This window comes from Poromitra crassiceps (assembly GCF_964638095.1).
Source record: "Poromitra crassiceps genome assembly, chromosome: 18".
NCBI classification, from domain to species: Eukaryota; Metazoa; Chordata; class Actinopteri; order Beryciformes; family Melamphaidae; genus Poromitra; species Poromitra crassiceps.
In genome coordinates, this window is record NC_139636.1 from 4,570,064 (window position 1) to 4,597,281 (window position 27,218).

At 47.2% G+C, this 27,218-nt stretch overlaps 1 protein-coding gene across 1 annotated transcript; it reads right to left on the reverse strand.

The window, feature by feature from the left end:
* Window positions 1–1,043: 1,043 nt before the first annotated feature.
* On the reverse strand, window positions 1,044–26,671 carry phaf1 (phagosome assembly factor 1; the record flags this gene model as incomplete). The annotated part of the gene is made up of 16 exons (XM_083654270.1): window positions 26,404–26,671; window positions 26,125–26,207; window positions 24,045–24,128; window positions 23,360–23,403; window positions 22,704–22,783; window positions 22,346–22,440; window positions 19,591–19,688; window positions 12,403–12,515; window positions 12,024–12,157; window positions 11,598–11,681; window positions 10,005–10,087; window positions 8,896–8,939; window positions 8,715–8,764; window positions 7,121–7,179; window positions 1,236–1,308; window positions 1,044–1,139 (listed from the first exon to the last, which is right to left on the reverse strand). Exons 1-16 carry the CDS (start codon window positions 26,465–26,467, stop codon window positions 1,044–1,046), a joined length of 1,284 nt encoding a protein of 427 aa, XP_083510396.1. The 5' UTR covers window positions 26,468–26,671.
* Between the last annotated feature and the right edge of the window lie 547 nt (window positions 26,672–27,218).

The window sequence follows — 27,218 nt, forward strand, 5'->3', positions numbered from 1 at the left end:
TTTTAAGACGGGCTTAAATCTTCGGCTCATGGGTCCTCTCTGGAGTCCGATGCGCGTGACCCTCATGTGTGGCTCTTGGTTGGACTGGGATGGTTTTGGCTCTTGGATCTAGTCGGGTTTTAGACGGGTCTGGTTCTGAAGTTGTTGTTGGAAGACGGGGTGGTTCTGGTCGGGCTGGCAGTGTGGTCGGTTGCTGTGTATTCGATGGGTTAAGCCAGCGTTTGTTGAAAGAGTTGCAAAAGCCATTGCACTTTTCACTGGCAGCCATATTAGCTCCACAAATCTGCTCTCTGGCGGTTGTTAAATATTTTCAGATTCAACGTCGCTCATATTTAAAATGCTGAGAATCTTTGCAATGTCATGGAGGGTATTTGTTGGCTGCCGATACATCCTTACTGACACAAACATGGCATCCAAACTGCAGCCTGGAGAAGCTCTCTCCACCAGTGGCCCGGGGAGTAGCCAGGCCCGGGGAGTAGCTAGGCCCGGGGTGGAGCCAGGCCCGGGGTGTAGTCAGGCCCGGGGTGGAGCCAGTCACCCGCTGGGTCCAGATCAGAAAAGGCTGTCTTCTATTACGATGCAGGATTCTTTTGCAGCACCGCCATGCAACATTCTCAGTCAACCAGCAGAAAATATCATTACGAGTGAAATGTAACTTCATCACTACCAGGCCACCAAATCCCGTGGAACATCCTTTGGCGCTTTGGGGTTGGAGTGTAGCGGCTGTACTTGTGGTTGCATCTGGTGGGAAGAGCCAAATCTTATGATGCACCAGAAGAGGTTGTGACTTTACTCACCGGCCGGTACTAGATTCATCCCAGTTGTGATCGGTGGATTCCAGGTGGTTCTGGGTTATCTTGGGGCTCTGGCTGTTTTTTTTATGTTCAATGAGTACAACTTAGACCGGGGCAAGAATAAATTGTGGTTCTGGTTTAGGTCTGCTTGGTTAAGAATCTGGCCAGGCCTGCAGCAGCCGGCTCTTCAGTTCATGACGGTAGAAGTACTAGATCCGGGCCAGTTGTGGTTCTGGAAAGGTTACGTGTTCAGTGGGTACTACTACTAGACTCGGGTCGGGCTTGGCTGGTGGTCCGCGGAGCACCATAGAGGGTCACTGATGCTATGTGGTTATTCTGCATCACCTAGGGAAGGGGAACAGGAACAATAAGGGTCAGAATGGGCTCAGGTCTGAGCTGTTCCCATCTGAATATGCTTCTAGAGAGCCAACGTTTCCTGACCTCAAAGATCATCCTCTGCAGTCCAAAGCAGAAGGTTGAGCCAAAAGGATTGGTGTTATTGGCTGACGATGACCTGTCAATCAAACACAAACATGATCATGTCAGAGCGGACGCTCGTTTGGGTCATATTGAAAATGACCAGTGTCCTATTAGAAACCTCGTAGCTCCAGTTTTTATATTTTTTAAGAAGCGTTTGTTCACAGCTGATCTTATAGAAACCTCGTAGCGCTGTTTCAAATCGAGGTGGTAAGGAACTTTCCTAACCTCACATGTTTGTTACAATGTTTCCAGGAACTTTCCTAACCTCACATGTTTGTTACAATGTTTCCAGCGCAACGTGACCATGTTTTTTAGCAGCTGTCAAGCCAGCAAGTACAATGTGCCAAGCTCACAAGACGCATTGCACTAGCCGGCTTCACAGCTGCTACAAAGATGGTGGCCTTGCGTTGGAAGCGCCCTCACTCCCTTCGCTATTAGACCCTGCGTCCTCACACAGGATTTTGGATAGGATTTATTTTGAGATGTCAACTGTTAGAATCAACGGGACTACTGAGACGACTCTGGGCAGCTGGTGCGTTGTCGCTGACATGCTCCAAAACCTGCTCAATGTCATCATCTTGATTTATTAGGGGTTCAAGCCCTGAAGGGGCTGAAACCCTATTGTTTTTGTGCCGGTTTATTATTATTATTAGGGGTTCAAGCCCTGAAGGGGCTGAAACCCTATTGTTTTTCACCCGGTTTATTATTCTTGCTGTTTTTCATCTGCCTCAACGCAAATTCCCGTGAGTTGGTAAATGGTAGAGACCTGACATTTGGCCCAATGACAGATATTGTTGGCAGGTAGGTGCTCAAAAAAGATTTTTCGAATCGGCCTGAAGGTGGCGCTATAATCGACGGTTTTACGTTAAAGGCCATAACTTCCACGCCGTTGGTCCGATTTTCAAACTTTTTTTTTCCAGATGTTCAGGTGGACCTGCTCTACAAATTTGCCATAAGGACCCTCAATGTCCGCCTGGAAAGTTTTTGAGATATTTGGAAAAGTTTGGAAACCACATTTTTTGCATCTCCTCCTAGACCGTTGGACCGATTTCCACTAGAATCGACAGGAAGCATCTTTGGAGCAAGCTCTACAAACTGGCTTTTTGAAACCTTTGAAATCTCCTTTCGTTTCGGAGATATTAATCGTTAAAGTTGTGAGAGGGCGTGGCCTCACAGCTAAATTGTCATAACTTCATGACCGATTAAGGAATCTTCACGAAACTTGCAGGAGGTCTTCGGAGACCATCCTAGACCATGTGTGTCAAATTTTGTGCAATTCGACCAAAAGGGGGCGCCATAAAAGCCAGAAATGGGCGTGGCTTAACATAAAAAAGGCTGTAACTCCACACCTGTTTGTCCAATGATCGCGAAACTTGTCAGATATATCAAGGAGGATGTCCTAGTCAGAATCAGAAGCTTTGTCATCTGCGCAAGGCTTGAACCCCGCCCATCGCCGCTTGCGGCTATATTTAGGGGTTCAAGCCCTGAAGGGGCTGAAACCCTATTGTTTTTCACCCGGTTTATTATTAGGGGTTCAAGCCCTGAAGGGGCTGAAACCCTATTGTTTTTCACCCGGTTTATTATTATTATTATTCTTGTTCATCTGCTCCGACGCAAATTCCCGTGAGTTGGTAAATGGTAGAGACCTGAAACTTGGCCCAATGACAGATATTGTTGGCTGGTAGGTGCTCAAAAAAGATTTTTCGAATCGGCCTGAAGGTGGCGCTATAATCAAAGGTTTTACGTTAAAGGCCATAACTTCCACGCCGTTAGTCCGATTTTCAAACTTTTTTTTTCCAGATGTTCAGGTGGACCTGCTCTACAAATTTGCCATAAGGACCCTCAATGTCCGCCTGGAAAGTTTTTGAGATATTTGGAAAAGTTTGGAAAACACCTTTTTGACATCTCCTCCTAGACCGTTGGACCGATTTGCACCACCATCGCCAGGAAGCATCTATGGAGCAAGCTCTACAAACTGGCTTTTTGAAACCTTTGAAATCTCCTTTCGTTTCGGAGATATTAATCGTTAAATTTGTGAGAGGGCGTGGCCTCACAGCTAAATTGTAATAACTTCATGACCGATTAAGGAATCTTCACGAAACTTGCAGGAGGTCTTCGGAGACCATCCTAGACCATGTGTGTCAAATTTTGTGCAATTCCACCAAAAGGGGGCGCCATAAACGCCAGAAATGGGCGTGGCTTAACATAAAAAAGGCTGTAACTCCACACCTGTTTGTCCAATGATCGCGAAACTTGGCAGATATATCAAGGAGGATGTCCTAGTCAGAATCAGAAGCTTTGTCATCTGCGCAAGGCTTGAACCCCGCCCATCGCCGCTTGCGGCTATATTTATTCTTGTTATTATTCTTGTTCATCTGCCCCAACGCAAATTCCCGTGAGTTGGTAAATGGTAGAGACCTGACATTTGGCCCAATGACAGATATTGTTGGCTGGTAGGTGCTCAAAAAAGATTTTTCGAATCGGCCTGAAGGTGGCGCTATAATCGACAGTTTTACGTTAAAGGCCTTAACTTCCACGCCGTTGGTCCGATTTTCAAACTTTTTTTTTCCAGATGTTCAGGTGGACCTGCTCTACAAATTTGCCATAAGGACCCTCAATGTCCGCCTGGAAAGTTTTTGAGATATTTGGAAAAGTTTGGAAAACACATTTTTTGCATCTCCTCCTAGACCGTTGGACCGATTTGCACCACCATCGCCAGGAAGCATCTATGGAGCAAGCTCTACGAACTGCCTTTTTGAAACCTTTGAAATCTCCTTTCGTTTCGGAGATATTAATCGTTAAAGTTGTGAGAGGGCGTGGCCTCACAGCTAAATTGTCATAACTTCATGACCGATTAAGGAATCTTCACGAAACTTGCAGAAGGTCTTCGGAGACCATCCTAGACCATGTGTGTCAAATTTTGTGCAATTCGACCAAAAGGGGGCGCCATAAACGCCAGAAATGGGCGTGGCTTAACATAAAAAAGGCTGTAACTCCACACCTGTTTGTCCAATGATCGCGAAACTTGTCAAATATATCAAGGAGGATGTCCTAGTCAGAATCAGAAGCTTTGTCATCTGCGCAAGGCTTGAACCCCGCCCATCGCCGCTTGCGGCTATATTATGGTTTATTTTTTCTTTTCCCCTCTTCCTCATTGCAAATTCCCGTGAGTTGGTATACTGCAGAGACATGAGATTTGGCCCACTGACAGATATGGTTGGTTCCTAGATGCTCCAGAAATATTTTGTGAATCGGCCTGATGGGGGCGCTATAATTAGGGGTTCAAATTTCAAACTTTGAAAGGCCATAACTTCCACGCCGTTGGTCCGATTTTCAAACTTTTTTTTTCCAGATGTTCAGGTGAACCTGCTCTTCAAAGTACCCCCCAGTTTCCTCAAGGTCCGCCTGGAAAGTTTTTGAGATATTTGGAAAAGTTTGGAAAACACATTTTTTGCATCTCCTCCTAGACCGTTTGACCGATTTGCACTAGAATCTCCAGGAAGCATCTTTGGAGCAAGCTCTACAACCGTGCTTTTTGCATTTTTGAAAATCTACTTTAGTTTCAGAGATATTGATCGTTAAAGTTGAGAGGGGCGTGGCCTCACAGCTAAATTGTCATAACTTCATGACCGATTAAGGAATCTTCACGAAACTTGCAGGAGGTCTTCGGAGACCATCCTAGACCATGTGTGTCAAATTTTGTGCAATTCGACCAAAAGGGGGCGCCATAAACGCCAGAAATGGGCGTGGCTTAACATAAAAAAGGCTGTAACTCCACACCTGTTTGTCCAATGATCGCGAAACTTGTCAGATATATCAAGGAGGATGTCCTAGTCAGAATCAGAAGCTTTGTCATCTGCGCAAGGCTTGAACCCCGCCCATCACCGCTTGCGGCTATATTTAGGGGTTCAAGCCCTGAAGGGGCTGAAACCCTATTGTTTTTCACCCGGTTTATTATTATTATTATTATTAGGGGTTCAAGCCCCGAAGGGGCTGAAACCCTATTGTTTTTCACTCGGTTTATTATTATTCTTGCTGTTTTTCATCTGCCCCGACGCAAATTCCCGTGAGTTGGTAAATGGTAGAGACCTGACATTTGGCCCAATGACAGATATTGGTGGCAGGTAGGTGCTCAAAAAAGATTTTTCGAATCGGCCTGAAGGTGGCGCTATAATCGATGGTTTTACGTTAAAGGCCTTAACTTCCACGCCGTTGGTGCGATTTTCAAACTTTTTTTTTCCAGATGTTCAGGTGGACCTGCTCTACAAATTTGCCATAAGGACCCTCAATGTCCGCCTGGAAAGTTTTTGAGATATTTGGAAAAGTTTGGAAAACACATTTTTTGCATCTCCTCCTAGACCGTTTGACCGATTTGCACTAGAATCTCCAGGAAGCATCTTTGGAGCAAGCTCTACAACCGTGCTTTTTGCATTTTTGAAAATCTACTTTAGTTTCGGAGATATTGATCGTTAAAGTTGAGAGGGGCGTGGCCTTACAGCTAAATTGTCATAACTTCATGACCGATTAAGGAATCTTCACGAAACTTGCAGGAGGTCTTCGGAGACCATCCCAGACCATGCGTGTCAAATTTGGTGCAATTCCACCAAAAGGGGGCGCCATAAACGCCGTAAATGGGCGTGGCTTAACATAAAAAGGATGTAACTCCACACCTGTTTGTCCAATGATCGCGAAACTTGTCAGCTGTATCAAGGAGGATGTCCTAGTCAGAATCAGAAGCTTTGTCATCTGCGCAAGGCTTGAACCCCGCCCATCGCCGCTTGCGGCTATATTTCTTGTTGTTTTTCATCTGCCCCGACGCAAATTCCCGTGAGTTGGTAAATGGTAGAGACCTGAGATTTGGCCCAATGACAGATATTGTTGGCAGGTAGCTGCTCAAAAAAGATTTTTCGAATCGGCCTGAAGGTGGCGCTATAATCGATGGTTTTACGTTAAAGGCCATAACTTCCACGCCGTTGGTCCGATTTTCAAACTTTTTTTTTCCAGATGTTCAGGTGAACCTGCTCTACAAGTTTGCCATAAGGACCCTTAATGTCCGCCTGGAAAATTTTTTAGATATTTGGAAAAGTTTGGAAAACACATTTTTGAGAACTCCTCCTAGACCGTTGGACCGATTTGCATCAGCATCGCCAGGAAGCCTCTCTGGAGCAAGCTCTACAAACTGCCTTTTTGAAACCTTTGAAATCTACTTTAGTTTCGGAGATATTAATCGTTAAAGTTGTGAGAGGGCGTGGCCTCACAGCTAAATTGTCATAACTTCATGACCGATTAAGGAATCTTCACGAAACTTGCAGGAGGTCTTCAGAGACCATCCTAGACCATGTGTGTCAAATTTTGTGCAATTCGACCAAAAGGGGGCGCCATAAACGCCAGAAATGGGCGTGGCTTAACATCAAAAAGGCTGTAACTCCACACCTGTTTGCCCAATGATCGCGAAACTTGTCAGATATATCAAGGAGGATGTCCTAGTCAGAATCAGAAGCTTTGTCATCTGCGCAAGGCTTGAACCCCGCCCATCGCCGCTTGCGGCTATATTTTACCTTGTTATGATATTTGGGGGGGGGGGGGGGGGGGCTGTGGGGAGGGGGGAGTGGGGACTTGAATGTATGTTTTTGAGTATGTATATATGTATGTGGTTTTGTTTTCTTGTGTTTTTATGAAGAAATTGTCAATAAAAAAAGACTTGATCACCCCAAAAAATCATTCTTAAAATCACTTGAATGTAAGATTTTTTTTTTTTTTTTTACAGTGCGCACTTTATAAATGAGGGCCACTGTTTGGTACTGGTAGGAATGATCTGTGTGTATGAGCGTGTTGATGTTCTTTACCTGTGCAGCACCACAGGTTTTTCCATGGGATGTCCCATCAGCTCCTGGATCTGATCCCACTGGTGGAGAAACAAGAGACAACACTGATGGAGTAAAGACAACACTGATGGAGTAAAGACAACACACTGATGGAGTAAAGACAGAGGCTTCTGACTGGAAGGTGGCTGATCTGAATCACAGTCTCTGATGAGGAGTGCAAAGTCAATGACAAAGGCTGCTCACTATCTCACGGCGCTCTCAAATCAAGCAATCTGATTGGCTCACAGCTGTGGTGTATTGAGCATATATACCACAGTCAATTTAGCACAGTTAGAGCCACTCACTGTGTGAAGCGTGAAAAGAATGAGGCCAGCTGTTTGGACCTGAGCCAGAGCTCCAAACAGCTCGACTCTTTCATTTCACACTTAATTTTTTAAACACTGATTTAAGACATTTAAATAATAATAATAATAATCATGATAATTTTCATATTGTCATACTTAGTAACCATTTTATAAAAGCAATAGATCCCTTCAGACGGTGATATGCTTATACCACGGCGTCGGGAGAAGCACGACCCTTAGGTGTGGTATAATAAGCAAATACCACGGCCTGTCGTGATTTATTGCTTAAATATAATATATATATATATATTATATATACAGTATATATATACACACACACCCTGTATATTAGGGGTGCTCCAAAAAAATTGATTCTGAAAGTATCGCGATTCTTAATGCCACGATTCCTGGATCGATTCCAAACTCCCAAGAATCGATTTTTAAAATCGTATTTTTTTTTTTTTTTTTACAGTGCACCTGAACGCAACATGCAAGATACCGGCTGAATAAGTGTCCAAATGTTCATGTAATTTGTGTACTGTACTGCCACGGTGCCACCACCTCTTGCACTTAAGAACTCTGGTTAATGTATTCCCCCCAAAATCTATAAATCCTTCTCAAAGTCTACAGATCCCCCCCAGCCTATAAATCCATCTTATCTGAAGAACATAAGGGGGGAATTCCCCCCTAGTTTGCAAAATTAATTTAGGCCCTGACTGTAATACAGAAGTTGAATTTGAAGTTCAGCATTAATACATTTGTCATTTTTTGTCTTATATTTACCTTTGTGTGTTATTGCAATATAAAACTACATAATTGAGAATCGATTCTAGATTCTGGAATCGAGAATCGTTGGAATCGAGAATCGATTCTGGAATCGGATCATGACCCCAGGAATCGGAATCGGATCGGATCGTGGCTTAGCCGGATCGGAGCACCCCTACTGTATATATAATACAAAGAGAGAACAGTTGCTCTGCCGAGCAAATGCAAAGGTGATGAGAAGTTGATTACAGCCATTAAAAGGGTCCCAATTCTCTACAACTTATTTGAAAGACTAGAGGCATAAACTTCTCAAAAACAATGTGTAGAGATTGGTTGCATCCATGGTTGAAGTTGATGGCAGATATATTCTTCCAGATAGAGGGCGCTGTGCTCCAACCTCAGTGATGAAGAGCCACAGTGCCACCTGCTGGATGTACTAACAGCCCTGAGACAGTGACATGCATCGACTTCTGACCAAACACAAGAGTTTTCTGTCAGTATCTGACCTTGCTGTAGGTGGTTAAGAGGCAGTCCTCCCCCTGAGAATCAGCTCCTTCTAAAGAGAGACAGACAGACAGTAGATGAATGTGGGACATACGTGCATATCACACTGTTTACATTGTGACTTACAGGACACTTCATTCTCCAGAAGGTATAGAATCATGCACTGAAAACCGTCTCACTCACCTTTCTTGATGACTAGTGGAATTTTAAAGTCACATCGATGATATCTGTGGGGGGAGGAGAAAATTCACATTGCGTTGAGAGCGAAGAAAACTAGAACGACCGCACCGCAGAGGATACAGTATATGTCTCCGCCAACTAGTGGGCAGTCACCATTCGTGTGTCTGTCCAGACCTTGACGTTTGAGCCAAACGTGAAGAAATTCCGTCAAGGCGTTACGGAGATATGGCGTTAACGAACTTGAAGATGGCATTTGTGAGGTCACAGTGACCTTGACCGTTGACCACCAAAATGTAATCGGCTCATCCTTGAGTCCAAGTGGACGTTTGAGCCAAATGTGAAGAAATTCCGTCAAGGCGTTACGGAGATATCGTGTTAACAAGCTAGAAAATGGCATTTGTGAGGTCACAGTGACCGTGAACTTTGACCGCCGCTATCGCCGGCGGAGGCATAAAAAATCGACAGCACATAAAATGATCAATAGTGAGACAAATAGAGAGGCAAAGTGACCGCCTACTTCCTGCTTCAGCACTGTACCAGAGATTTTGATCCGCCGTTTATTTTCCCATACTCATTTCATATAAAGATAGTTTTACTGGTTCAAACCAAACGGTACAGATATATTTAGAAACAGGAGAGATTGCATAACATTTCACTGGGACCAAAACGTAAAGAAAAAATGCGGGTTTAAAGAAAATCTTTTTTCAATGTTTTTTATTAGTATTTTGGTCCGAGTGAAATGTTCTATGATCTCTCCCGATTATAGCGTTGGCTGAACCGTTTGGTTCGACGAAGTACAACTATTTTATAAGCATTTTACAAAATGTGTATGGGACAATAAACGGCGGATGAAAATCTCTGGTACAGTGCTGAAGCAGGAAGTAGGCGGTCACTTTGCCTCTCTATAGTGCAAGGCAAGATGTTGAAAGACACATATAGTATCATGTCACTTAATAACATAGTATTAACCCAGTTATTAGAGAACTAGATTGAAATTGTACTGTCCAGTCTGATGGAGAAAGACAGAGGTAAGAGAGAAAATGTGAGGAAGACAGAAGGACAGGAAGAAACACACAGCAGACAGACAGACAGAAAGAAAGAAAGATCCTTACATGTTGAAATTGTAATGTCCAGGGTAGTTGGTATGGAGGACAAACTTCTTAACCAGGTGAGTTGTAGAGTCAAACAAGATATCCTGGGGAGGGGGAGCACACACATTTTTACAGTGTTTAGAGGAAACTTTTTTAAGCACATTTAACCAAACTAGTTGAATACATTCGTATCGAGTGCAAGTAGAGTGGCAAGTATCTGAAGAGGCAGGTAGCCAGAATGACATGAACATTTGGACACTTATTCAGCGGGTATCTTGCATGTTGCGTTCAGGTGCACTGTAAAAAAAAAATATATATATATATATATATATATATATATATATATATATATATATATATTTTTTTTTTTGCAATTCCATCGCAGGCCACACAGGGGACACATGTGGCCCGCGGGCCGCCAGTTGAGTATCACTGGGTTACACTCTTACACCCAGTCACATGTGGGAAGTGCGCAGTATAGGCTCATTTCACAGCAACCTTTTGAGGTGGTAAAGCAGGAAATAACACAGGTGTAATCATTAGCATTAATGAGGGCACCTGGCACTGGAAGAACCTCAACAGAATGGAAGCATAATTAATAGCATTAGCGTACAGCTGCTTTACTTCCTGCTTTTACCACCTCAAAAGGGTTGCTGTGAAATGGGTCCATTACCAATCTTCTACTGTTGGCCACTGAGTAGTTCTGCTGGAGCCCATGTTGCTCAAGGGCACTTTGACAGTGGTTGCTGAGGGAAGGAAGAGTCTGATTGCAGGACCTCGAATGTCACTTTTGTACTTTTTGTCATAAATCAGTGCCACTAGGCACCCTTCACGCCTCTGTGTGGGTTTTACCAAATGCAACCAATGGAAAAGCATTAAAACGAGCTTGTGAGTAATTCTCGTAACGCCATTCGCCCTCAATCTGTCAGTCAAACTACGAAATTCCTCCCCTACCTCCGTCTGTACCCCACCACGCAGGACACTAAACCCGGAAAAGTCACACGGCAGACGCGCTGTGTATTTCTGATATCGTTTTGTTTAATCCTGGCTTCCTCTGACGTGAATAGATCAATAAAAAAATCCAGTTATTCCTAGGCTGCAAACTTGTTTTAACATGCAAATCGGAGTGGTTTCTGACGAGAATAAAGTAACGTTAACGTTACGTTATGTCAGACTGCTCTCATCCCCATCCCAAAGCCTTCGCCTCGGCCGCGAGAGGCTGGGCGCGCCCCGCGGCCCGGAGCTTACGGCTTGTGCATGAGCATACCAGAGGGGAGGCGGCCATCAGCGCCTGACTGGCCGGGAGAGAGTGCTTCCAAGTCGGACTGATAACATAAACAACATCATTTGAGCTTATCCAGGTAAGATATTAATAATGTAATGACACATTCAGCGGGAAACTAACTATAATTAAGACATGTGCCAACTTTGACGACGTTTGGTTCAGTATTTTAAGAGCAAACAGGTTTTCTTAACTTCCTGAAAAGTTGCTGTTGTGGAGATTCGAGGTCCTGCCGCGACAGCGACGATATGGGAAAATCAACTAGTGTGGCACAAATCAACTAGTGTGTGCAAAATAACTCCCATTCACACACACAGGCTGTGCTAACTTACCACTCCGAGGGTGAAATAGTTGAAGAAGTAGTCGTTACATTTTGAAGGGACCTGCTTGTGAGGCGACGGAGAGTGGATCTTCATCTGAACAGCACATCAACACATCATGACATCACATCAACACATCATGACATCACATCAACACATCATGACATCACATCAACACAAAGAAATGTGTTCCGTTTGTAGATTAGGCTCCAGTAACGCCCTGTCAGTTTGTGAGAAAATCTGAATGTAAACTATTCCAAACGGTTCCACAGGAAAAGTCCACTGAATATATTTCTCTGAAGAGGTTAACGCGCAGCAGCTAAATGTAGCGTGTCCGTAGTGAATGAATGAGATTAGTTTAGATGAGACGGAACTTGAATGATCCCAGTGGAGGAAGTGGGTCATGGTCAGATATAGAACAGAAGAGAATCCTCCTACCTTGTCCTCAGACTTGTAGAAGGCTTTGTGTGGCGAGCCCAGGGCCCCCAGCACGTCTTGACAGGAGTCTCCAAAGTAGATGTTCCTCTCCAGGGACCTCACTTTAGCATCAGCCATCACCCCAGGACCACAGCCTATATGTGCACATAGACAACACAATGGGGAAAAAGTCCAGAAAAAAGGAGAATAACAGACGCATGATGGAATAGGACGACAAAGAGGAGAAACGGATGGTCCCAGTGACTGAACGTGTCAAAAATAGTCTGAAAATCCACTTTATGTCCCTGCCTTCAGCCTATACACACAGTCCAACACTGTCTTTAATCTTATTTTGATACTAAATTATTCATTCATTCTTATTCACACACACACACACTACCTGCAGTGAGAAGACGGAGTTTGAGTCCCAGAGGCCCCGCCCCATCTCTCAGGACATCCACACACTCTGCGTACACGTTACCAAGGAAACAAGCCAGCGGCATCACTGGAGCTCTGAGGAGAGAGAGAGAGAGAGAGAGAGAGAGAGAGAGAGAGAGAGAGAGAGAGAGAGAGAGAGAGAGAGAGAGAGAGAGAGAGAGAGAGAGAATGCGGCCACGCGCACATCTTATTTATTTCTGGTCCCTATTATTTGTACACCTGCCTCTATAAGCCTATCCACCTTATTTCTAGCTGCCATGATGCCTGATGGGTGCTTCTTCCGCTTCCGGTGTAATAGACTGTTTTACAGTCTATGGTTTTAACTTAACAAAAAAAACGTCTGAGGATTTTACAGCAGAGCCATTCTGCTCTACAGCCGTGTCGTTCGGGTGCTGGGATAACGTAATGCATTGTGGGTAGTCGGCTACTGTGGCTAACTAGCGGCTAGCGTAATAGTTACTTTACATGGTAGTATTTTATTTTTATTTTTTACAGTGGGGCATTCAAAAATAAGGTGGATAGAGACACTGCATGAAATAGGCCACGCCCATCATAGGGGAAAGCTCTCCATTCACTTCCACACACCAGCGTCATTTTCCTTGAATTAAACATGGCTAAAAGCTGTTGTGTGGTGGGCTGCACAGACAACAAATGTAAAAAAAGAAATCACCAATTAAAGTTTTTGTGTGCTCCCGAGCAAAACAAGGAAGTGAAATCTGACTTGTTATCTTCTAATGATACGATAGTTAACTTCGCATCAATCCACTTTAACAGCAATGTCACGTCAGTCACTCAAACTAGGCTGAAAAGCATAGCGGTAGATCTATTTCAGATGTTTAAATATGAAGTGAAATGATCAATATATCTTATCTTCTTACCTGGTGATTAAATCAAGTCACGTCACTGGTAAATCTCAAAGTATTTCATGTCAGGCCACTGTGTGGCAGTGTGGGATCATTTAATTATTATCCAGCTTTATTGAATGCAGGACACTGATGGAGGCCATTAAGTTGTTGTTTTTCTGTATACATTCTCCTGTCTGACAGAGGCAGTGTGCTGAAATCATTCTTTGGCAGATTCTGTTAGGATGACGTCATCATTCCTACGTGACGTCGTCATTCCTACTATGATGTCATCGATCACTGATGATGTCATGATCCACCTGTGTCTCCACCAAGTGTCCCAATCATGCCTTCCGATGGCCTCGCTGGTGATGTCATAACACATGTGATGTCATAACACAGGTGATGTCATATTCGGGCCTATAAGGGCCTGCTCCTGCAGGCCTTGGCCAGGGATTCATAAATTCTCATCAAGGAGCAATCTCTGCAACCGTTCCCAAAACCTCGAACAGTGCACCCCCAGCTATCAAGCTACCAAGTTCCACAACACCCCAGCTTCTCCAGACCTACCAAGTTTCCCGTGGTCATCAACTACCCGCGATTAGATCCACACGTCTAACCCCGATCCTGACAGTATGAATCCCTCCAAAGTGGATTTAGCGGGCAAATTTAGCCATCTAGCGATCAAGGAGGACCCACTAGACGACCAGTCGAAGCAGCGCCAGAGTGAATGGCTGTTGCCCCGCTTGACCAGTCGCCCCAGCCCCTTGTTTGCTTTCCCCGCCGGCGTTTCCGCCTCGACCTCTAAAACGGATTTAGCGGATAAGGTCCCACCGATCAAGGAGGAGGACCATGAGGCGCCGGTTTCCCTGCCGGCCGCCTCAGCTGACCCACCAGGCCGCCAGCTGAAGAGGCGCAGGCTTTCCCTCTCGGCCCCTTGGGGGGTCCCTCTACAGACGCCAGTTCCCCCGCCGGCCGCTTCAGGTGGTCCACCAGGCGAGTCAACGAAAGGTCTTGTCGCCGAGGGGACCTTTCAAGCGGCGGTGCAGGCCCTGACGTCAGCCCTCATGTCAGCCCGCATGCGAGAGCAGATGAATCGCCGCCGTCGCCAAGAAGGGGAGACGTTGGGGAATTACGCAGCTGACGTGCGCCTATTCGCACACCGCGGTTACCCCACCTTCGACCCAGTGGCACGTGAGGAGTTAGCCTTAAGTGCCTTCATCCGGGGGGTTACCCCAGAGAGACTGAGAGAGCACCTACGCATCATGGCACCCATAAATTTCAGTGCTGCACTGAAGGAGGCAGAAAGAGTGGAGACGGTGATGGCACCACGCTATCAGGGGGGGCCGGAGGTCGACTCGGGTCGGGCTGAGTTTCTGAGTTTGAGGGCCGAAGTCGAAAGGCTCAAGTTCTTGATCCCGGCCGGGGGAGCTCGGTCCGGCCAAGAGACGCCCACCCGCACCGCAGATACCGCGCCTCGCCCCGCCCCTGCCTTTGCCGCTGCCCTCCCCTCTCGATCGGGCAGGGACCACGTCCCCCCTGAGGAAAGACAACGCCGTATCCACGACAACCTCTGCCATTATTGTGGTTTGCCGGACCATATGCTCGAGGACTGCCCCACCTGCCCGAAAAGACGCAAGACACCAAAAGACTAGGCTCAGTAGCTGTTGGGCAGATGCTACTGAGCCAGACCGACTGCGCACCTCTGCCCGTATCGTCGTTTGATTGCACCCTCTCCTGGCGGGGTCGGCCCCTTGCCCTCCCGGCCTTCGTCGACTCGGGGGCGGAGGGGTGCTTCTTGGACCGCGGTATTGTTACTCGACTGGGCGTGGGGACCGTCCCACTTTCCCCCGCCCTTGAGGCCATAACCCTCGGGGGCCAGCGCTTCGCCCAGATTACGGAAAGAACCATGCCAGTTGACCTTCGCTTTTCTGGTAACCATCGGGAGACAATTCACTTCCACGTGACTGACTGTCCCAACACTCCCGTGGTCCTCGGCCGCCCCTGGCTAAACCTGCACAAACCCTTCCTCCAATGGTCCCCAGGCAAGGGCAAGGTGGTCTCGTGGAGCCCCTATTGCCATGCAAATTGCCTGGTCGCCGCGCTCTCTCCGTCTTCCCCTGCACCGGTGTCGGCTGTGGCTCCCACGGATCTGTCGTCCGTTCCCATGGTTTACCATGATTTGGCCCCGGTGTTCGGGAAGGAGCATACGCTGTCCCTCCCTCCCCACCGGCCGTTTGATTGCCCTGTTGACCTTAAGGCCGGGGCAACCTTTCCCCGGAGCCGGCTATACAACCTCTCCCGCCCTGAGCAGGAGTCCATGAGGACCTACATCCGTGACTCCTTGGCTGCGGGCATCATTAGGCCCTCGTCGTCCCCGATGGCCGCTGGGTTTTTCTTTGTGGGGAAGAAGGATGGGACCCTCAGACCATGCATTGATTTCCGAGGGTTGAACGACATCACGGTGAAGAACACATACCCCTTGCCACTCATTAGCTCTGCCTTCCCACCCCTTCATGGCTCCAAGATATTCTCCAAACTTGATCTAAGGAATGCCTACCACCTTGTCCGCATTAGGGAGGGGGACGAGTGGAAGACGGCCTTCAACACTTCCCTTGGCCATTTTGAGTACCTGGTTATGCCTTTTGGGCTTACTAACGCCCCCGCCGTCTTCCAGGCTCTCATAAATGACATTCTGAGGGATATGATCGGCCTCTTCGTGTTTGTCTACTTGGATGACATCCTCATCTTCTCTCAGGATTTTGACGACCATCAACAACATGTCCGCCTAGTGCTCCAACGGCTGTTGGAGAACAGCCTCTTCGTCAAGGCTGAGAAGTGTGAATTTCATGCTTCCACTGTGTCCTTCCTCGGATATGTGATTGCCGAAGGTGAGTTGCGCATGGATCCCGCCAAGGTCGCGGCTGTGACGGATTGGCCTGAACCCTCTACCTTGAAACAGCTTCAACGGTTCCTTGGGTTTGCCAATTTTTATCGACGATTTGTCCGCAACTACGGCAGTGTGGCTTCCCCTCTTACCGCCCTCACCTCCACCTCTACTCCGTTTCGGTGGACCCCCCTGGCCAAGACCGCTTTTAGCGAGCTCAAACGCCGTTTCTCTACAGCTCCCGTGCTCTCCCAACCTGACCCAGAACTGCAGTTCATCGTTGAGGTTGATGCCTCAGAGACTGGAATTGGGGCTGTTCTCTCTCAACGCTCTCCTGGGGATCATAAGGTCCATCCTTGCGCCTTTTTCTCGTGTAAGCTTTCACCCGCTGAAGCCAATTATAACGTCGGCGATCGTGAGCTGCTGGCAGTTAAGTCAGCTCTTGAGGAGTGGCGCCATTGGCTGGAGGGTTCCAAGCTCCCGTTCGTCGTGTGGACGGACCACAAGAACCTGGCCTATATCCAGGCCGCTAAGAGATTGAATTCCCGGCAGGCCAGGTGGACCCTGTTTTTCGGGAGGTTCAACTTCACCTTAACTTACCGACCGGGTTCTAAGAACGTCAAGCCAGACGCCCTGTCCCGCCAGTTCTCTGCTGACATACGGGCTGAGCCCGAACCCGTGTTGCCTGCGGCCTGTTTTGTGGCCGCGGTAACGTGGGAGATTGAATCGCGTGTCCGTCTAGCCCTACAGGGACAGCCTGACCAAAAGGGGGTCCCGCCGGGACGTCTATTCGTTCCTGACTCCGCCCGTTCTGAGGTTCTTCTGTGGGGCCACTCGACGCGGCTTACTTGTCACCCTGGGGTTAGACGGACCCTTGCCTTCATCCGCAGGCGCTTCTGGTGGCCCGCCATGGAGGGGGATACTAGGGAGTTCGTCGCCGCTTGCCCGGTCTGCGCCCGAAACAAGACTTCGACTAAACCCTCGTCAGGCCTTCTCCGCCCCCTTCCTATACCTCGTCGCCCTTGGTCTCATATGGCCATGGACTTTATAACCGGACTCCCCCCATCCGATGGGAACACCGTCATCTTGACCGTCATTGACAGATTCTCTAAGTGGGCTCATTTTATTCCACTTCCTAAACTCCCGTCCTCCAAGGAGACGGCGGACCTCTTGGTTTTACACGTGTACCGGGCACATGGCATTCCGTCTGACATTGTGTCCGATCGGGGGCCCCAGTTCATTTCTCAGGTTTGGAAGGCCTTCTGTACGGCTCTTGGCACGACTGTCAGCCTCTCGTCGGGTTATCACCCGCAGACTAATGGCCAAGCCGAGAGGGTCAACCAGGAGTTGGAGACCATGCTGCGTTGCACCACAGCTGCTGACCCCTCCCACTGGAGTGCCCAGTTGCCGTGGGTTGAGTACGCCCACAACACGCACCCCAACGCCTCTTCCGGCATGTCTCCCTTTGAATGCTGCTTCGGTTTTCAGCCGCCCTTGTTCCCCTCCCAGGAGGAGGAGGTTGCGGTGCCTTCCATGCAGACACATTTGCGCCGTTGCCGTCGCACGTGGAAGAGGGCTCGCGCATCACTATTACGTTCCTCTGCCAAGACGCAAGCCCAGGCTAACCGCCGCCGCACACCGGCCCCAGCCTATGCACCGGGTCAGAGAGTGTGGCTCTCGTCTCGGAACGTGCCCTTGAAGGTTGAGTCAAGGAAGCTTGCGCCCCGTTTTATCGGGCCTTTTGTTATTGAGCGGGTTGTGAACCCTGCGGCTGTCCGCTTGGTTCTACCTGCTTCTCTCCGTCGCATCAACCATACCTTCCACGTATCCCAGGTCAAGCCGGTGCACTCTAGTCCCCTGTGCCCTCCTGCGGCGGTCCCCCCGCCGCCTCGGTTAATCGACGACCACCCTGCCTACACGGTCCGGCGGCTGTTGGACAGGCGACGCAGGGGTCGTGGGTTTGAATACCTAGTGGATTGGGAGGGGTACGGCCCCGAGGAACGCAGTTGGGTTCCCCGCCGGTTCATCCTTGACGCTGCGCTCATTCGGGATTTCCTTGCGGCTGATCGGGCGCCGGGTGACGCCCGTTGAGGGGAGGGTACTGTTAGGATGACGTCATCATTCCTACGTGACGTCGTCATTCCTACTATGATGTCATCGATCACTGATGATGTCATGATCCACCTGTGTCTCCACCAAGTGTCCCAATCATGCCTTCCGATGGCCTCGCTGGTGATGTCATAACACATGTGATGTCATAACACAGGTGATGTCATATTCGGGCCTATAAGGGCCTGCTCCTGCAGGCCTTGGCCAGGGATTCATAAATTCTCATCAAGGAGCAATCTCTGCAACCGTTCCCAAAACCTCGAACAGTGCACCCCCAGCTATCAAGCTACCAAGTTCCACAACACCCCAGCTTCTCCAGACCTACCAAGTTTCCCGTGGTCATCAACTACCCGCGATTAGATCCACACGTCTAACCCCGATCCTGACAGATTCGTCTACTTGAAAACAGTAAAAACCTTGTCAGACTGTGTGTCCATATCTGATCAGATTCATTCTTGTCATACTGTCATATCTGATCAGATTCATTCTTGTCATACTGTCATATCTGATCAGATTCATTCTGGTCAGACTGTCCATATCTGATCAGATTCATTCTTGTCAGACTGTCATATCTGATCAGATTCATTCTGGTCAGACTGTCCATATCTGATCAGATTCATTCTTGTCATACTGTCATATCTGATCAGATTCATTCTGGTCAGACTGTCCATATCTGATCAGATTCATTCTGGTCAGACTGTCATATCTGATCAGATTCATTCTTGTCAGACTGTCATATCTGATCAGATTCATTCTGGTCAGACTGTCATATCTGATCAGATTCATTCTGGTCAGACTGTCATATCTGATCAGATTCATTCTTGTCAGACTGTCATATCTGATCAGATTCATTCTTGTCAGACTGTCATATCTGATCAGATTCATTCTGGTCAGACTGTCATATCTGATCAGATTCATTCTGGTCAGACTGTCATATCTGATCAGATTCATTCTTGTCATACTGTCATATCTGATCAGATTCATTCTGGTCAGACTGTCCATATCTGATCAGATTCATTCTGGTCAGACTGTCCATATCTGATCAGATTCATTCTTGTCAGAGTGTCCATAATCCCATATCTGATCAGATTTCCTCTCGACAGCAGCTTTTGCCTGTGAACTAACGATCTAGTTTCCCCATTGATGGGCGTGGCTTTCCAACTGTGTGTGTGTGTGTGTGTGTGTGTGTGTCTCTGTGTGTGTGTGTATGTGTGTGTGTGTGTGTGTGTGTGTGTGTGTGTGTGTGTGTGTGTGTGTGTGTGTGTGTGTGTGTGTGTGTGTGTGTGTGTATGTGTGTGTTTGTGTGTGGTACCTTGTATCCTGCAGGTTGTTGCCAGTGTAGATATGCATCCTCTTGACCATGGCACCATGGGGAATCTGCAGGGAGGCCAAACCCAGGGCAAAGTTAGGCTGCCAAAGCAAAACAACTGGGAGTAACTCAGGATATAGAGTATGCTGTGTTAGGGTTAGGGAGTGACTCAGGATATAGAGTATGCTGTGTTAGGGTTAGGGAGTGACTCAGGATATAGAGTATGCTGTGTTAGGGTTAGGGAGTGACTCAGGATAGAGTATGCTGTGTTAGGGTTAGGGAGTGACTCAGGATATAGAGTATGCTGTGTTAGGCACACACACACACACTGGAGCATTTCAGGGCCAAAGTCCTACAGCTAAAGCAGAAAAAGATGAAGGCTCTTGGCTAAAGCTAGCCTAGCCAGTCTGCTAAGCTGTGAAAACGTGTGGGTCAGGTGGGACAGGAAGTGAGCTGAGGTGAACCAGATGTCTGCAGAGGGAAACAGGAAATGCATCAAGTACATGATGATGATTTGTGCTTGCAGGCAGCAGCAGCAGCAGCAGGAGGAAGCAGACGAGTGAGCGAGCAGCTGCTTCCTGACGTGCATCAGCCAGCAGCCCCTTCACTGCAGGGTCTGCTGCCTCTGCCACGCCCCCGACACACACACACACACACACACACACACTCACACTCACACTCACACTCACACTCACACACACACACACACACACACACACACACACACACACACACACACACACACACGACTCATCATACAAAACACACCAGCTCATAATACCTACAGCACGATTCATATTCAGAAGCCATCTGTGTCATTGTCTTGCTTTCAACAGCCATTAGCTAATATTGCCAAAAGTCACTGCAGTCAGACTGATGAGTCTGGTGTTGAGGCTAGCTCAGCTGCAGCCAGCACTGCAGGCAGATGTAGGCTAGTGGGCGTGTTGAGGCTAGCTCAGCTGCAGCCAGCACTGCAGGCAGATGTAGGCTAGTGGGCGTGTTGAGGCTAGCTCAGCTGCAGCCAGCACTGCAGGCAGATGTAGGCTAGTGGGCGTGTTGAGGCTATCTCAGCTGCAGCCAGCAGGCAGATGTAGGCTAGTGGGCGTGTTGAGGCTATCTCAGCTGCAGCCAGCAGGCAGATGTAGGCTAGTGGGCGTGTTGAGGCTATCTCAGCTGCAGGCAGCAGGCAGATGTAGGCTAGTGGGCATGTTGAGGCTATCTCAGCTGCAGCCAGCAGGCAGATGTAGGCTAGTGGGCGTGTTGAGGCTATCTCAGCTGCAGGCAGCAGGCAGATGTAGGCTAGTGGGTGTGTTGAGGCTATCTCAGCTGCAGGCAGCAGGCAGATGTAGGCTAGTGGGTGTGTTGAGGCTATCTCAGCTGCAGGCAGCAGGCAGATGTAGGCTAGTGGGTGTGTTGAGGCTAGCTCAGCTGCAGTCAGCAGGCAGATGTAGGCTAGTGGGCGTGTTGAGGCTAGCTCAGCTGCAGGCAGCAGGCAGATGTAGGCTAGTGGGCATGTTGAGGCTATCTCAGCTGCAGGCAGCAGGCAGATGTAGGCTAGTGGGTGTGTTGAGGCTAGCTCAGCTGCAGCCAGCAGGCAGATGTAGGCTAGTGGGCGTGTTGAGGCTAGCTCAGCTGCAGGCAGCAGGCAGATGTAGGCTAGTGGGCATGTTGAGGCTATCTCAGCTGCAGGCAGCAGGCAGATGTAGGCTAGTGGGTGTGTTGAGGCTAGCTCAGCTGCAGCCAGCAGGCAGATGTAGGCTAGTGGGCGTGTTGAGGCTAGCTCAGCTGCAGGCAGCAGGCAGATGTAGGCTAGTGGGCATGTTGAGGCTATCTCAGCTGCAGCCAGCAGGCAGATGTAGGCTAGTGGGCGTGTTGAGGCTATCTCAGCTGCAGCCAGCAGGCAGATGTAGGCTAGTGGGCATGTTGAGGCTATCTCAGCTGCAGCCAGCAGGCAGATGTAGGCTAGTGGGCGTGTTGAGGCTAGCTCAGCTGCAGCCAGCAGGCAGATGTAGGCTAGTGGGCGTGTTGAGGCTATCTCAGCTGCAGCCAGCAGGCAGATGTAGGCTAGTGGGCATGTTGAGGCTATCTCAGCTGCAGCCAGCAGGCAGATGTAGGCTAGTGGGCATGTTGAGGCTAGCTCAGCTGCAGGCAGCAGGCAGATGTACGCTAGTGGGCATGTTGAGGCTATCTCAGCTGCAGCCAGCAGGCAGATGTAGGCTAGTGGGCATGTTGAGGCTATCTCAGCTGCAGCCAGCAGTAGGCTAGTGGGCGTGTTGAGGCTATCTCAGCTGCAGCCAGCAGTAGGCTAGTGGGCGTGCCTGTAACTCACTGAATTCACTTCTCACACACAACAGAAACACAGCGACGTTTAACGTTACGTGTCATGCCAATTTACGCTGTACTATTTTTATGCTCTGATTGCAATTTTCCAAGACTTTCCCCCCCCCCAATTTTTTTTTATAACTTTTCCAGGACCTGGAAATTGTATTTTGAATTTCCATGACTTTTACACGTTTTTCATGACCGTACGAACCCTGAATATTCCCAGACATTTGAGTAATGTGGTGAAGTCGGAAGTCAGGGTCAGCTGCAGAACAGCAGCCCTGGATCTACGAGGCCAAATGGGGGCTTGAACCTGGGTTGTCTGCTTGAAAGCCAGTCCCTCTCTAAACCACTAGAGGGCACCCTGACTCCCCCAGGGCAGGCTGGGAGGAAGAAAGGAGCACTCAGCTCTCAGGCCAGACAGCAACATTCTCACCTCGTATTTGGGAGCTTGGTTCCATGAGTCCAGTTGAAAGGAGAAGGACAGACCTCGGAAGTTCAGATGGAACAGCTGCTCTGCAGCGTTGTAAACTGCACAAAACACAAGTCCAGCCACAAATAGGCTTCATGTAAGTGAAGGTGGGAGGGGGGGGGGGGCAAACAGTGAATATCGCTTCTAAATGGTGTTGCTGATAACAGGATTCAAATTGTCTGTGTGTGTTTATATATTTTTTGTTCTATTTCATAGAATAGGGTATAAATGAAAGCTTTGCGAGAGAGCATATTGTGTGTGTGTTTGTGTGTGTGTGTGTGTGTGTGTGCGTGTGTGTGCGTGTGAGAGAGTTGGAAAGTACCTCCAGGATGCGTAGCTCCAAATGACTGGTCTATTTGCTCTATTGTAGGGGCAATGGCCTGAGAGTTAAAATGGACTCCACTGAAATACAATACATACACAAACACACAAACACACATGCGCGCACACACACACACACACACACAGAGAGAGTTAATGTTACATCTTTTAACATTCATAGGCTACACTGCATTAGTTGTGGGGCTATAATGGCCAGAGAGCTGAAATGGAGTCCATAAAGACACTCATACAGAGTTTGAGAAACACATTAACAACACAGGCAGGCTCCATTACCGTGAGTCAGTGCCCTGCTCGTTAGTAGGAGCTATAGTTTAAACTCAGCAGCAGCATGTCTATCTGCTCGTTAGTAGGAGCTATAGTTTAAACTCAGCAGCAGCATGTCTATCTGCTCGTTAGTAGGAGCTATAGCTTAAGAGTTGAAAGTGGAGTCCAATGCAAGACAAAATGACAGTAATGACCGTTAAACAGATCTATGCCCCCAAACAGTGTTTTTTTTCATGCTGGCAGGATCAGGTTTCAGTTTTATTGAAGAGATTTGCATTTATCATGTATCTACCTTCACACGACACAGGATATTCCTACAGTACTCACCAGTATCTACCTTCACACAGCACAGGATATTCCTACAGTACTCACCAGTATTTCAACTTGACTTTGCTCAGGTCATACACTTCAATCACCTGTCACAACACAGAAACACACAGGGTTATGGAGGGGGGGAAGGTCATGATGACATATAGCCCTGCCAACTATCCAAGGGGTGTGAGTAGAAACATTAGAGACAAGGAGTGTAATAAGTGCATTGCGCTATAGTTAGATTCGTTAGTATGGTGTGATTAAACAATACAGCAAGACGAGGAATTTCCAACACCGTTGAAAATTATCCACAAAAATAGGGGCAATGTTCCAAATGTGTTGGGCCGCTGCTGCTAAATAGCTGTAGGGGGAAACGCCACAATTCTCTCTCGCCAGTATCCAAAACAGTCGTTCAGTTCCATCCTGGTGAATCACCACCACTGATCATAAGCCTTTAACCCATTGATGCCTGATGCAGCATTTGTGTGCGTATCCCTTTAAGACCGCGAACCGCGTTAACGCGGTTCGCGGTCTTAAAGGGATACGCACACAAATGAGGGATATACACACAAATGCTGCATCAGGTATCAATGGGTTAACGACAGCCTCTCTCATCCTGATAACAGCTCCACACAAACCAAACCACGCTGGCTCTATTTCTCCCCGGGGGGGCAGACTGTCTCTCCTCCACAGCAGAGCCACCAGTCCAAAAAAAAAAACTCCAAATCAAATCAACTGTCATCACCTTGAGTCTCTGGTTGGCGGCGTCAAACAGCAGTTTAATTCCATCCTGAGTCAAGTTCAGTATGAGGTCATGGCTGAGTGGCGTCTGTTGGGGGGAGTGGATAAACAAACAAATTCATGAATTCATTAACTGACAGAGAGAGACAGGTGGACATGCCCTCTCATATAGAGAGCCAAAGTGAAACGTCACTTCCTGCTTCAGCACTGTACCAGAGATTTTCATCTGCCATTTATTGTCCCATAGACATTTGGTAAAATGCTTATAAAAATAGTTTTACTTGGTCAAACCAAACGGCTCAGATATATTTATAAACAGGAGAGACCGCATAACATTTCACTCGGACCGAAATGTAAAAAAACTGCGGATTTAAAGAAAATATTTTTTCGATGTTGTTTTTTTTTAGTTTTGGTCCAAGTGAAATGGTCTATGGTCTCTCCCGATTCTAAATATATCGGAACCGTTTGGTTTGGTAAAACTATTTTTTTATAAGCATTTTACGAAATGTCTATGGGAAAATAAATGGCGGATGAAAATCTCTGGTACAGTGCTGAAGCAGGAAGTAGGCGGTCACTTTGCCTCTCAGGTATGTAGATAAGCAGCACACAGAGGATCAGAATGAGCTAGTTTTGAACCTCAGGACAATTTATTGTTATTATTTTTTTTACAATGTCTGAGGAACTAATTACAGTTATACAAAAACAGCCAGGGATCATCCATGCTAAAAACAGACTAGGTAGGGTTCAGTTGCCCCCTGATAGGTCATGAATCTGAGTCATTTGTGTGGCAGCATGACAGTATTGGTACCCATCATGTTATTTAACACATTCACTGCCAGCCGTTTTTTTTTTACTGTAGGTAGGTTCTGCCAGAGTTTTTTTTTTGAGGATTCTGGCTCATCTTTCAAGACCTGAGGATTCTTTTCTGCTAAGATTTTGTGAACACACAATATCTCAAAAGAACTAATAGAATGTGTGCTTTCTCTGTCTAAAAGAGTTAGTTTGTAGAGTTAGTAGTTATGTAAGCATTAGCAGTTGAATACAGCATGGTTTCAGCGTCTGAAAAATTATTTTGAGATAAACGGCTTTTTGTGAAATTCGATAGAACAGTCACTTTAACCATTCATTTTTGGCATCAGTAAGACGTCAGACATCTAAACAATAGTTTTGAACAGTAATTTCCTCCATAACAGCAGGAAACCCGCCTCTGCTTCCAACTCCTCCCTCCGTGGGCGTTCTTCTTGGCTGCAGCGGCCGTGTCACAAGCTTGTCACCAGTCTCATTGCTTTGCTGCTGCTGTGCCTGTCTGCGCGGCCGCTCTTTGAGGAAGTCTGGATGGACTCGCTCGCTTCTTGGAGTTTTGGTTGAGAGCTTTGATGAAGCTTTTGCGATTCTGGTCATATTTATGCTGCGTGTTTCAAAGTGTGTTCCACCCGTAATCTATTATGCAAATTTGCAATCCCGCACCGCCAGCAATCAGCGCGAAAACGAAACCGTTTTCGCCAATCCATTTTCAAGAGAATGGCTTCCTCACACTGCTTTTTGCTTGCCTTCCTCTAGTCTGGGAAAGCACTGTCGCCACTTAGTGGGTCGGTGGAATGGGTTGTACATGTTCGGTGGCTCCAATAATTATATAAGAGATGTAAAAGGGTTAGATGCACATCCCACGGTCAAAAAAAAATAATAATAATTTTTTTGACGTAAAAACACATCATTGGCAGTCAACCGTTGGATTTAGTTTGACGTAAAAACACGTCATTGGCAGTGAACGTGTTAACAATGATCTCTTGAATGACTTGGGTGATCATTTCTGACCCTGGGAGGAGAGCTTCACCAAACATGTGCACATCAGTAATAAATACATTCACAGGTTGTGTTGGAGAAAAATATAAGTTGTCAACAGATATTATTACTACTAGACAGGAACGCCTCCTGGAAAAACCTGTATTCGCTGCGTAAAGGGAGATTGTTGTAGTAGCTGACTAACATTTTAGATAAATCTGAGTGTGTGTGTGTGTGTGAGAGAGAGAGAGACACACACACACAGAGAGAGTATAAGACAGACAGATGTGTGCTCATCTCACCTGTTCACTGTATAGCACCTGGACGTTCTTGATGATGCGGCAGTGTTTCTGCAGAATAGAGATGGCCTGGGCCAATGGCATCCCTGAAGACACACACATTAAGTATGATTACACACTGGCACATAGTGTGAGAAAGACGTATAGTGTTAGCTAAACATTACGAACATACGCTTGTATTCTTTTTTAATGTGACTGCTAACAGGTGCAGTGCTACTGATCAATGGCTCATGTCCTTAGCATTTTTCAGATAACTACACACATAGTTGCTGTAACACCCACCTAAGGCGAATTCCCATTGCTCATGTCCTAGTGATCTCTCAGGCACCACTTCCAGATCCAGCATTGGCAGAAGTAGTAGGGGGGACAGTTCACCTCACCTGAAGACCCTCTGAGGGACCCTTTCTCTTTCAGTGTCTCTATATATAATCCCAGCACTTCCTCACAGTATTTTCAGACAGCTACCATAACTCACTAATCTAAAAGGCGATCTATTTCAACCTTAAAAATCTACCAAAGTCATGAGAGTGAGTATAAAAAAAGCTACTCAGTTAAAAAGTGGCCACTTTACCACCAAGTATTGTTGACATTGAAAGGTACCGAAACCGAGAGAGATCTATCAATGATGTGCACAATGCCACAGGCTACTACTGTTAGCTCTGATTCATACGCTGTTATCACAATGTGGCAACACGTTACCTTCGCCAAGTCTGACAGCTTTGCACACAAACAGGTTACGCAACTTGCCAGCAAACTTAAAACCAACCAGGCCAGCTGTCGGCCTATATTGCTTGTTTGTGCAATTTAAAAAATCAATACGACAAAGCTAAATCTCCTATTCAAGTTCCACAAGAAGCTAGTTGATAGATCAAAGTGGCTCAACAGACGCAGACCTGATCTCTCACAGGCTTATTAGAACGAGTCCACATCAACTTGTGTTCGCTACAGTGCTGTGGCTCAACAGTGTACCTGAACCAGTGACAACAAGCACCAAAAACACACTAATCCCCACCGACTAAAAGCTGGCAATGTCTCTTCACCGTTATTAACGTTAGCTAACGTTGTCTGTCCCTTCAGGCGGTTACGAAAGCTTGACA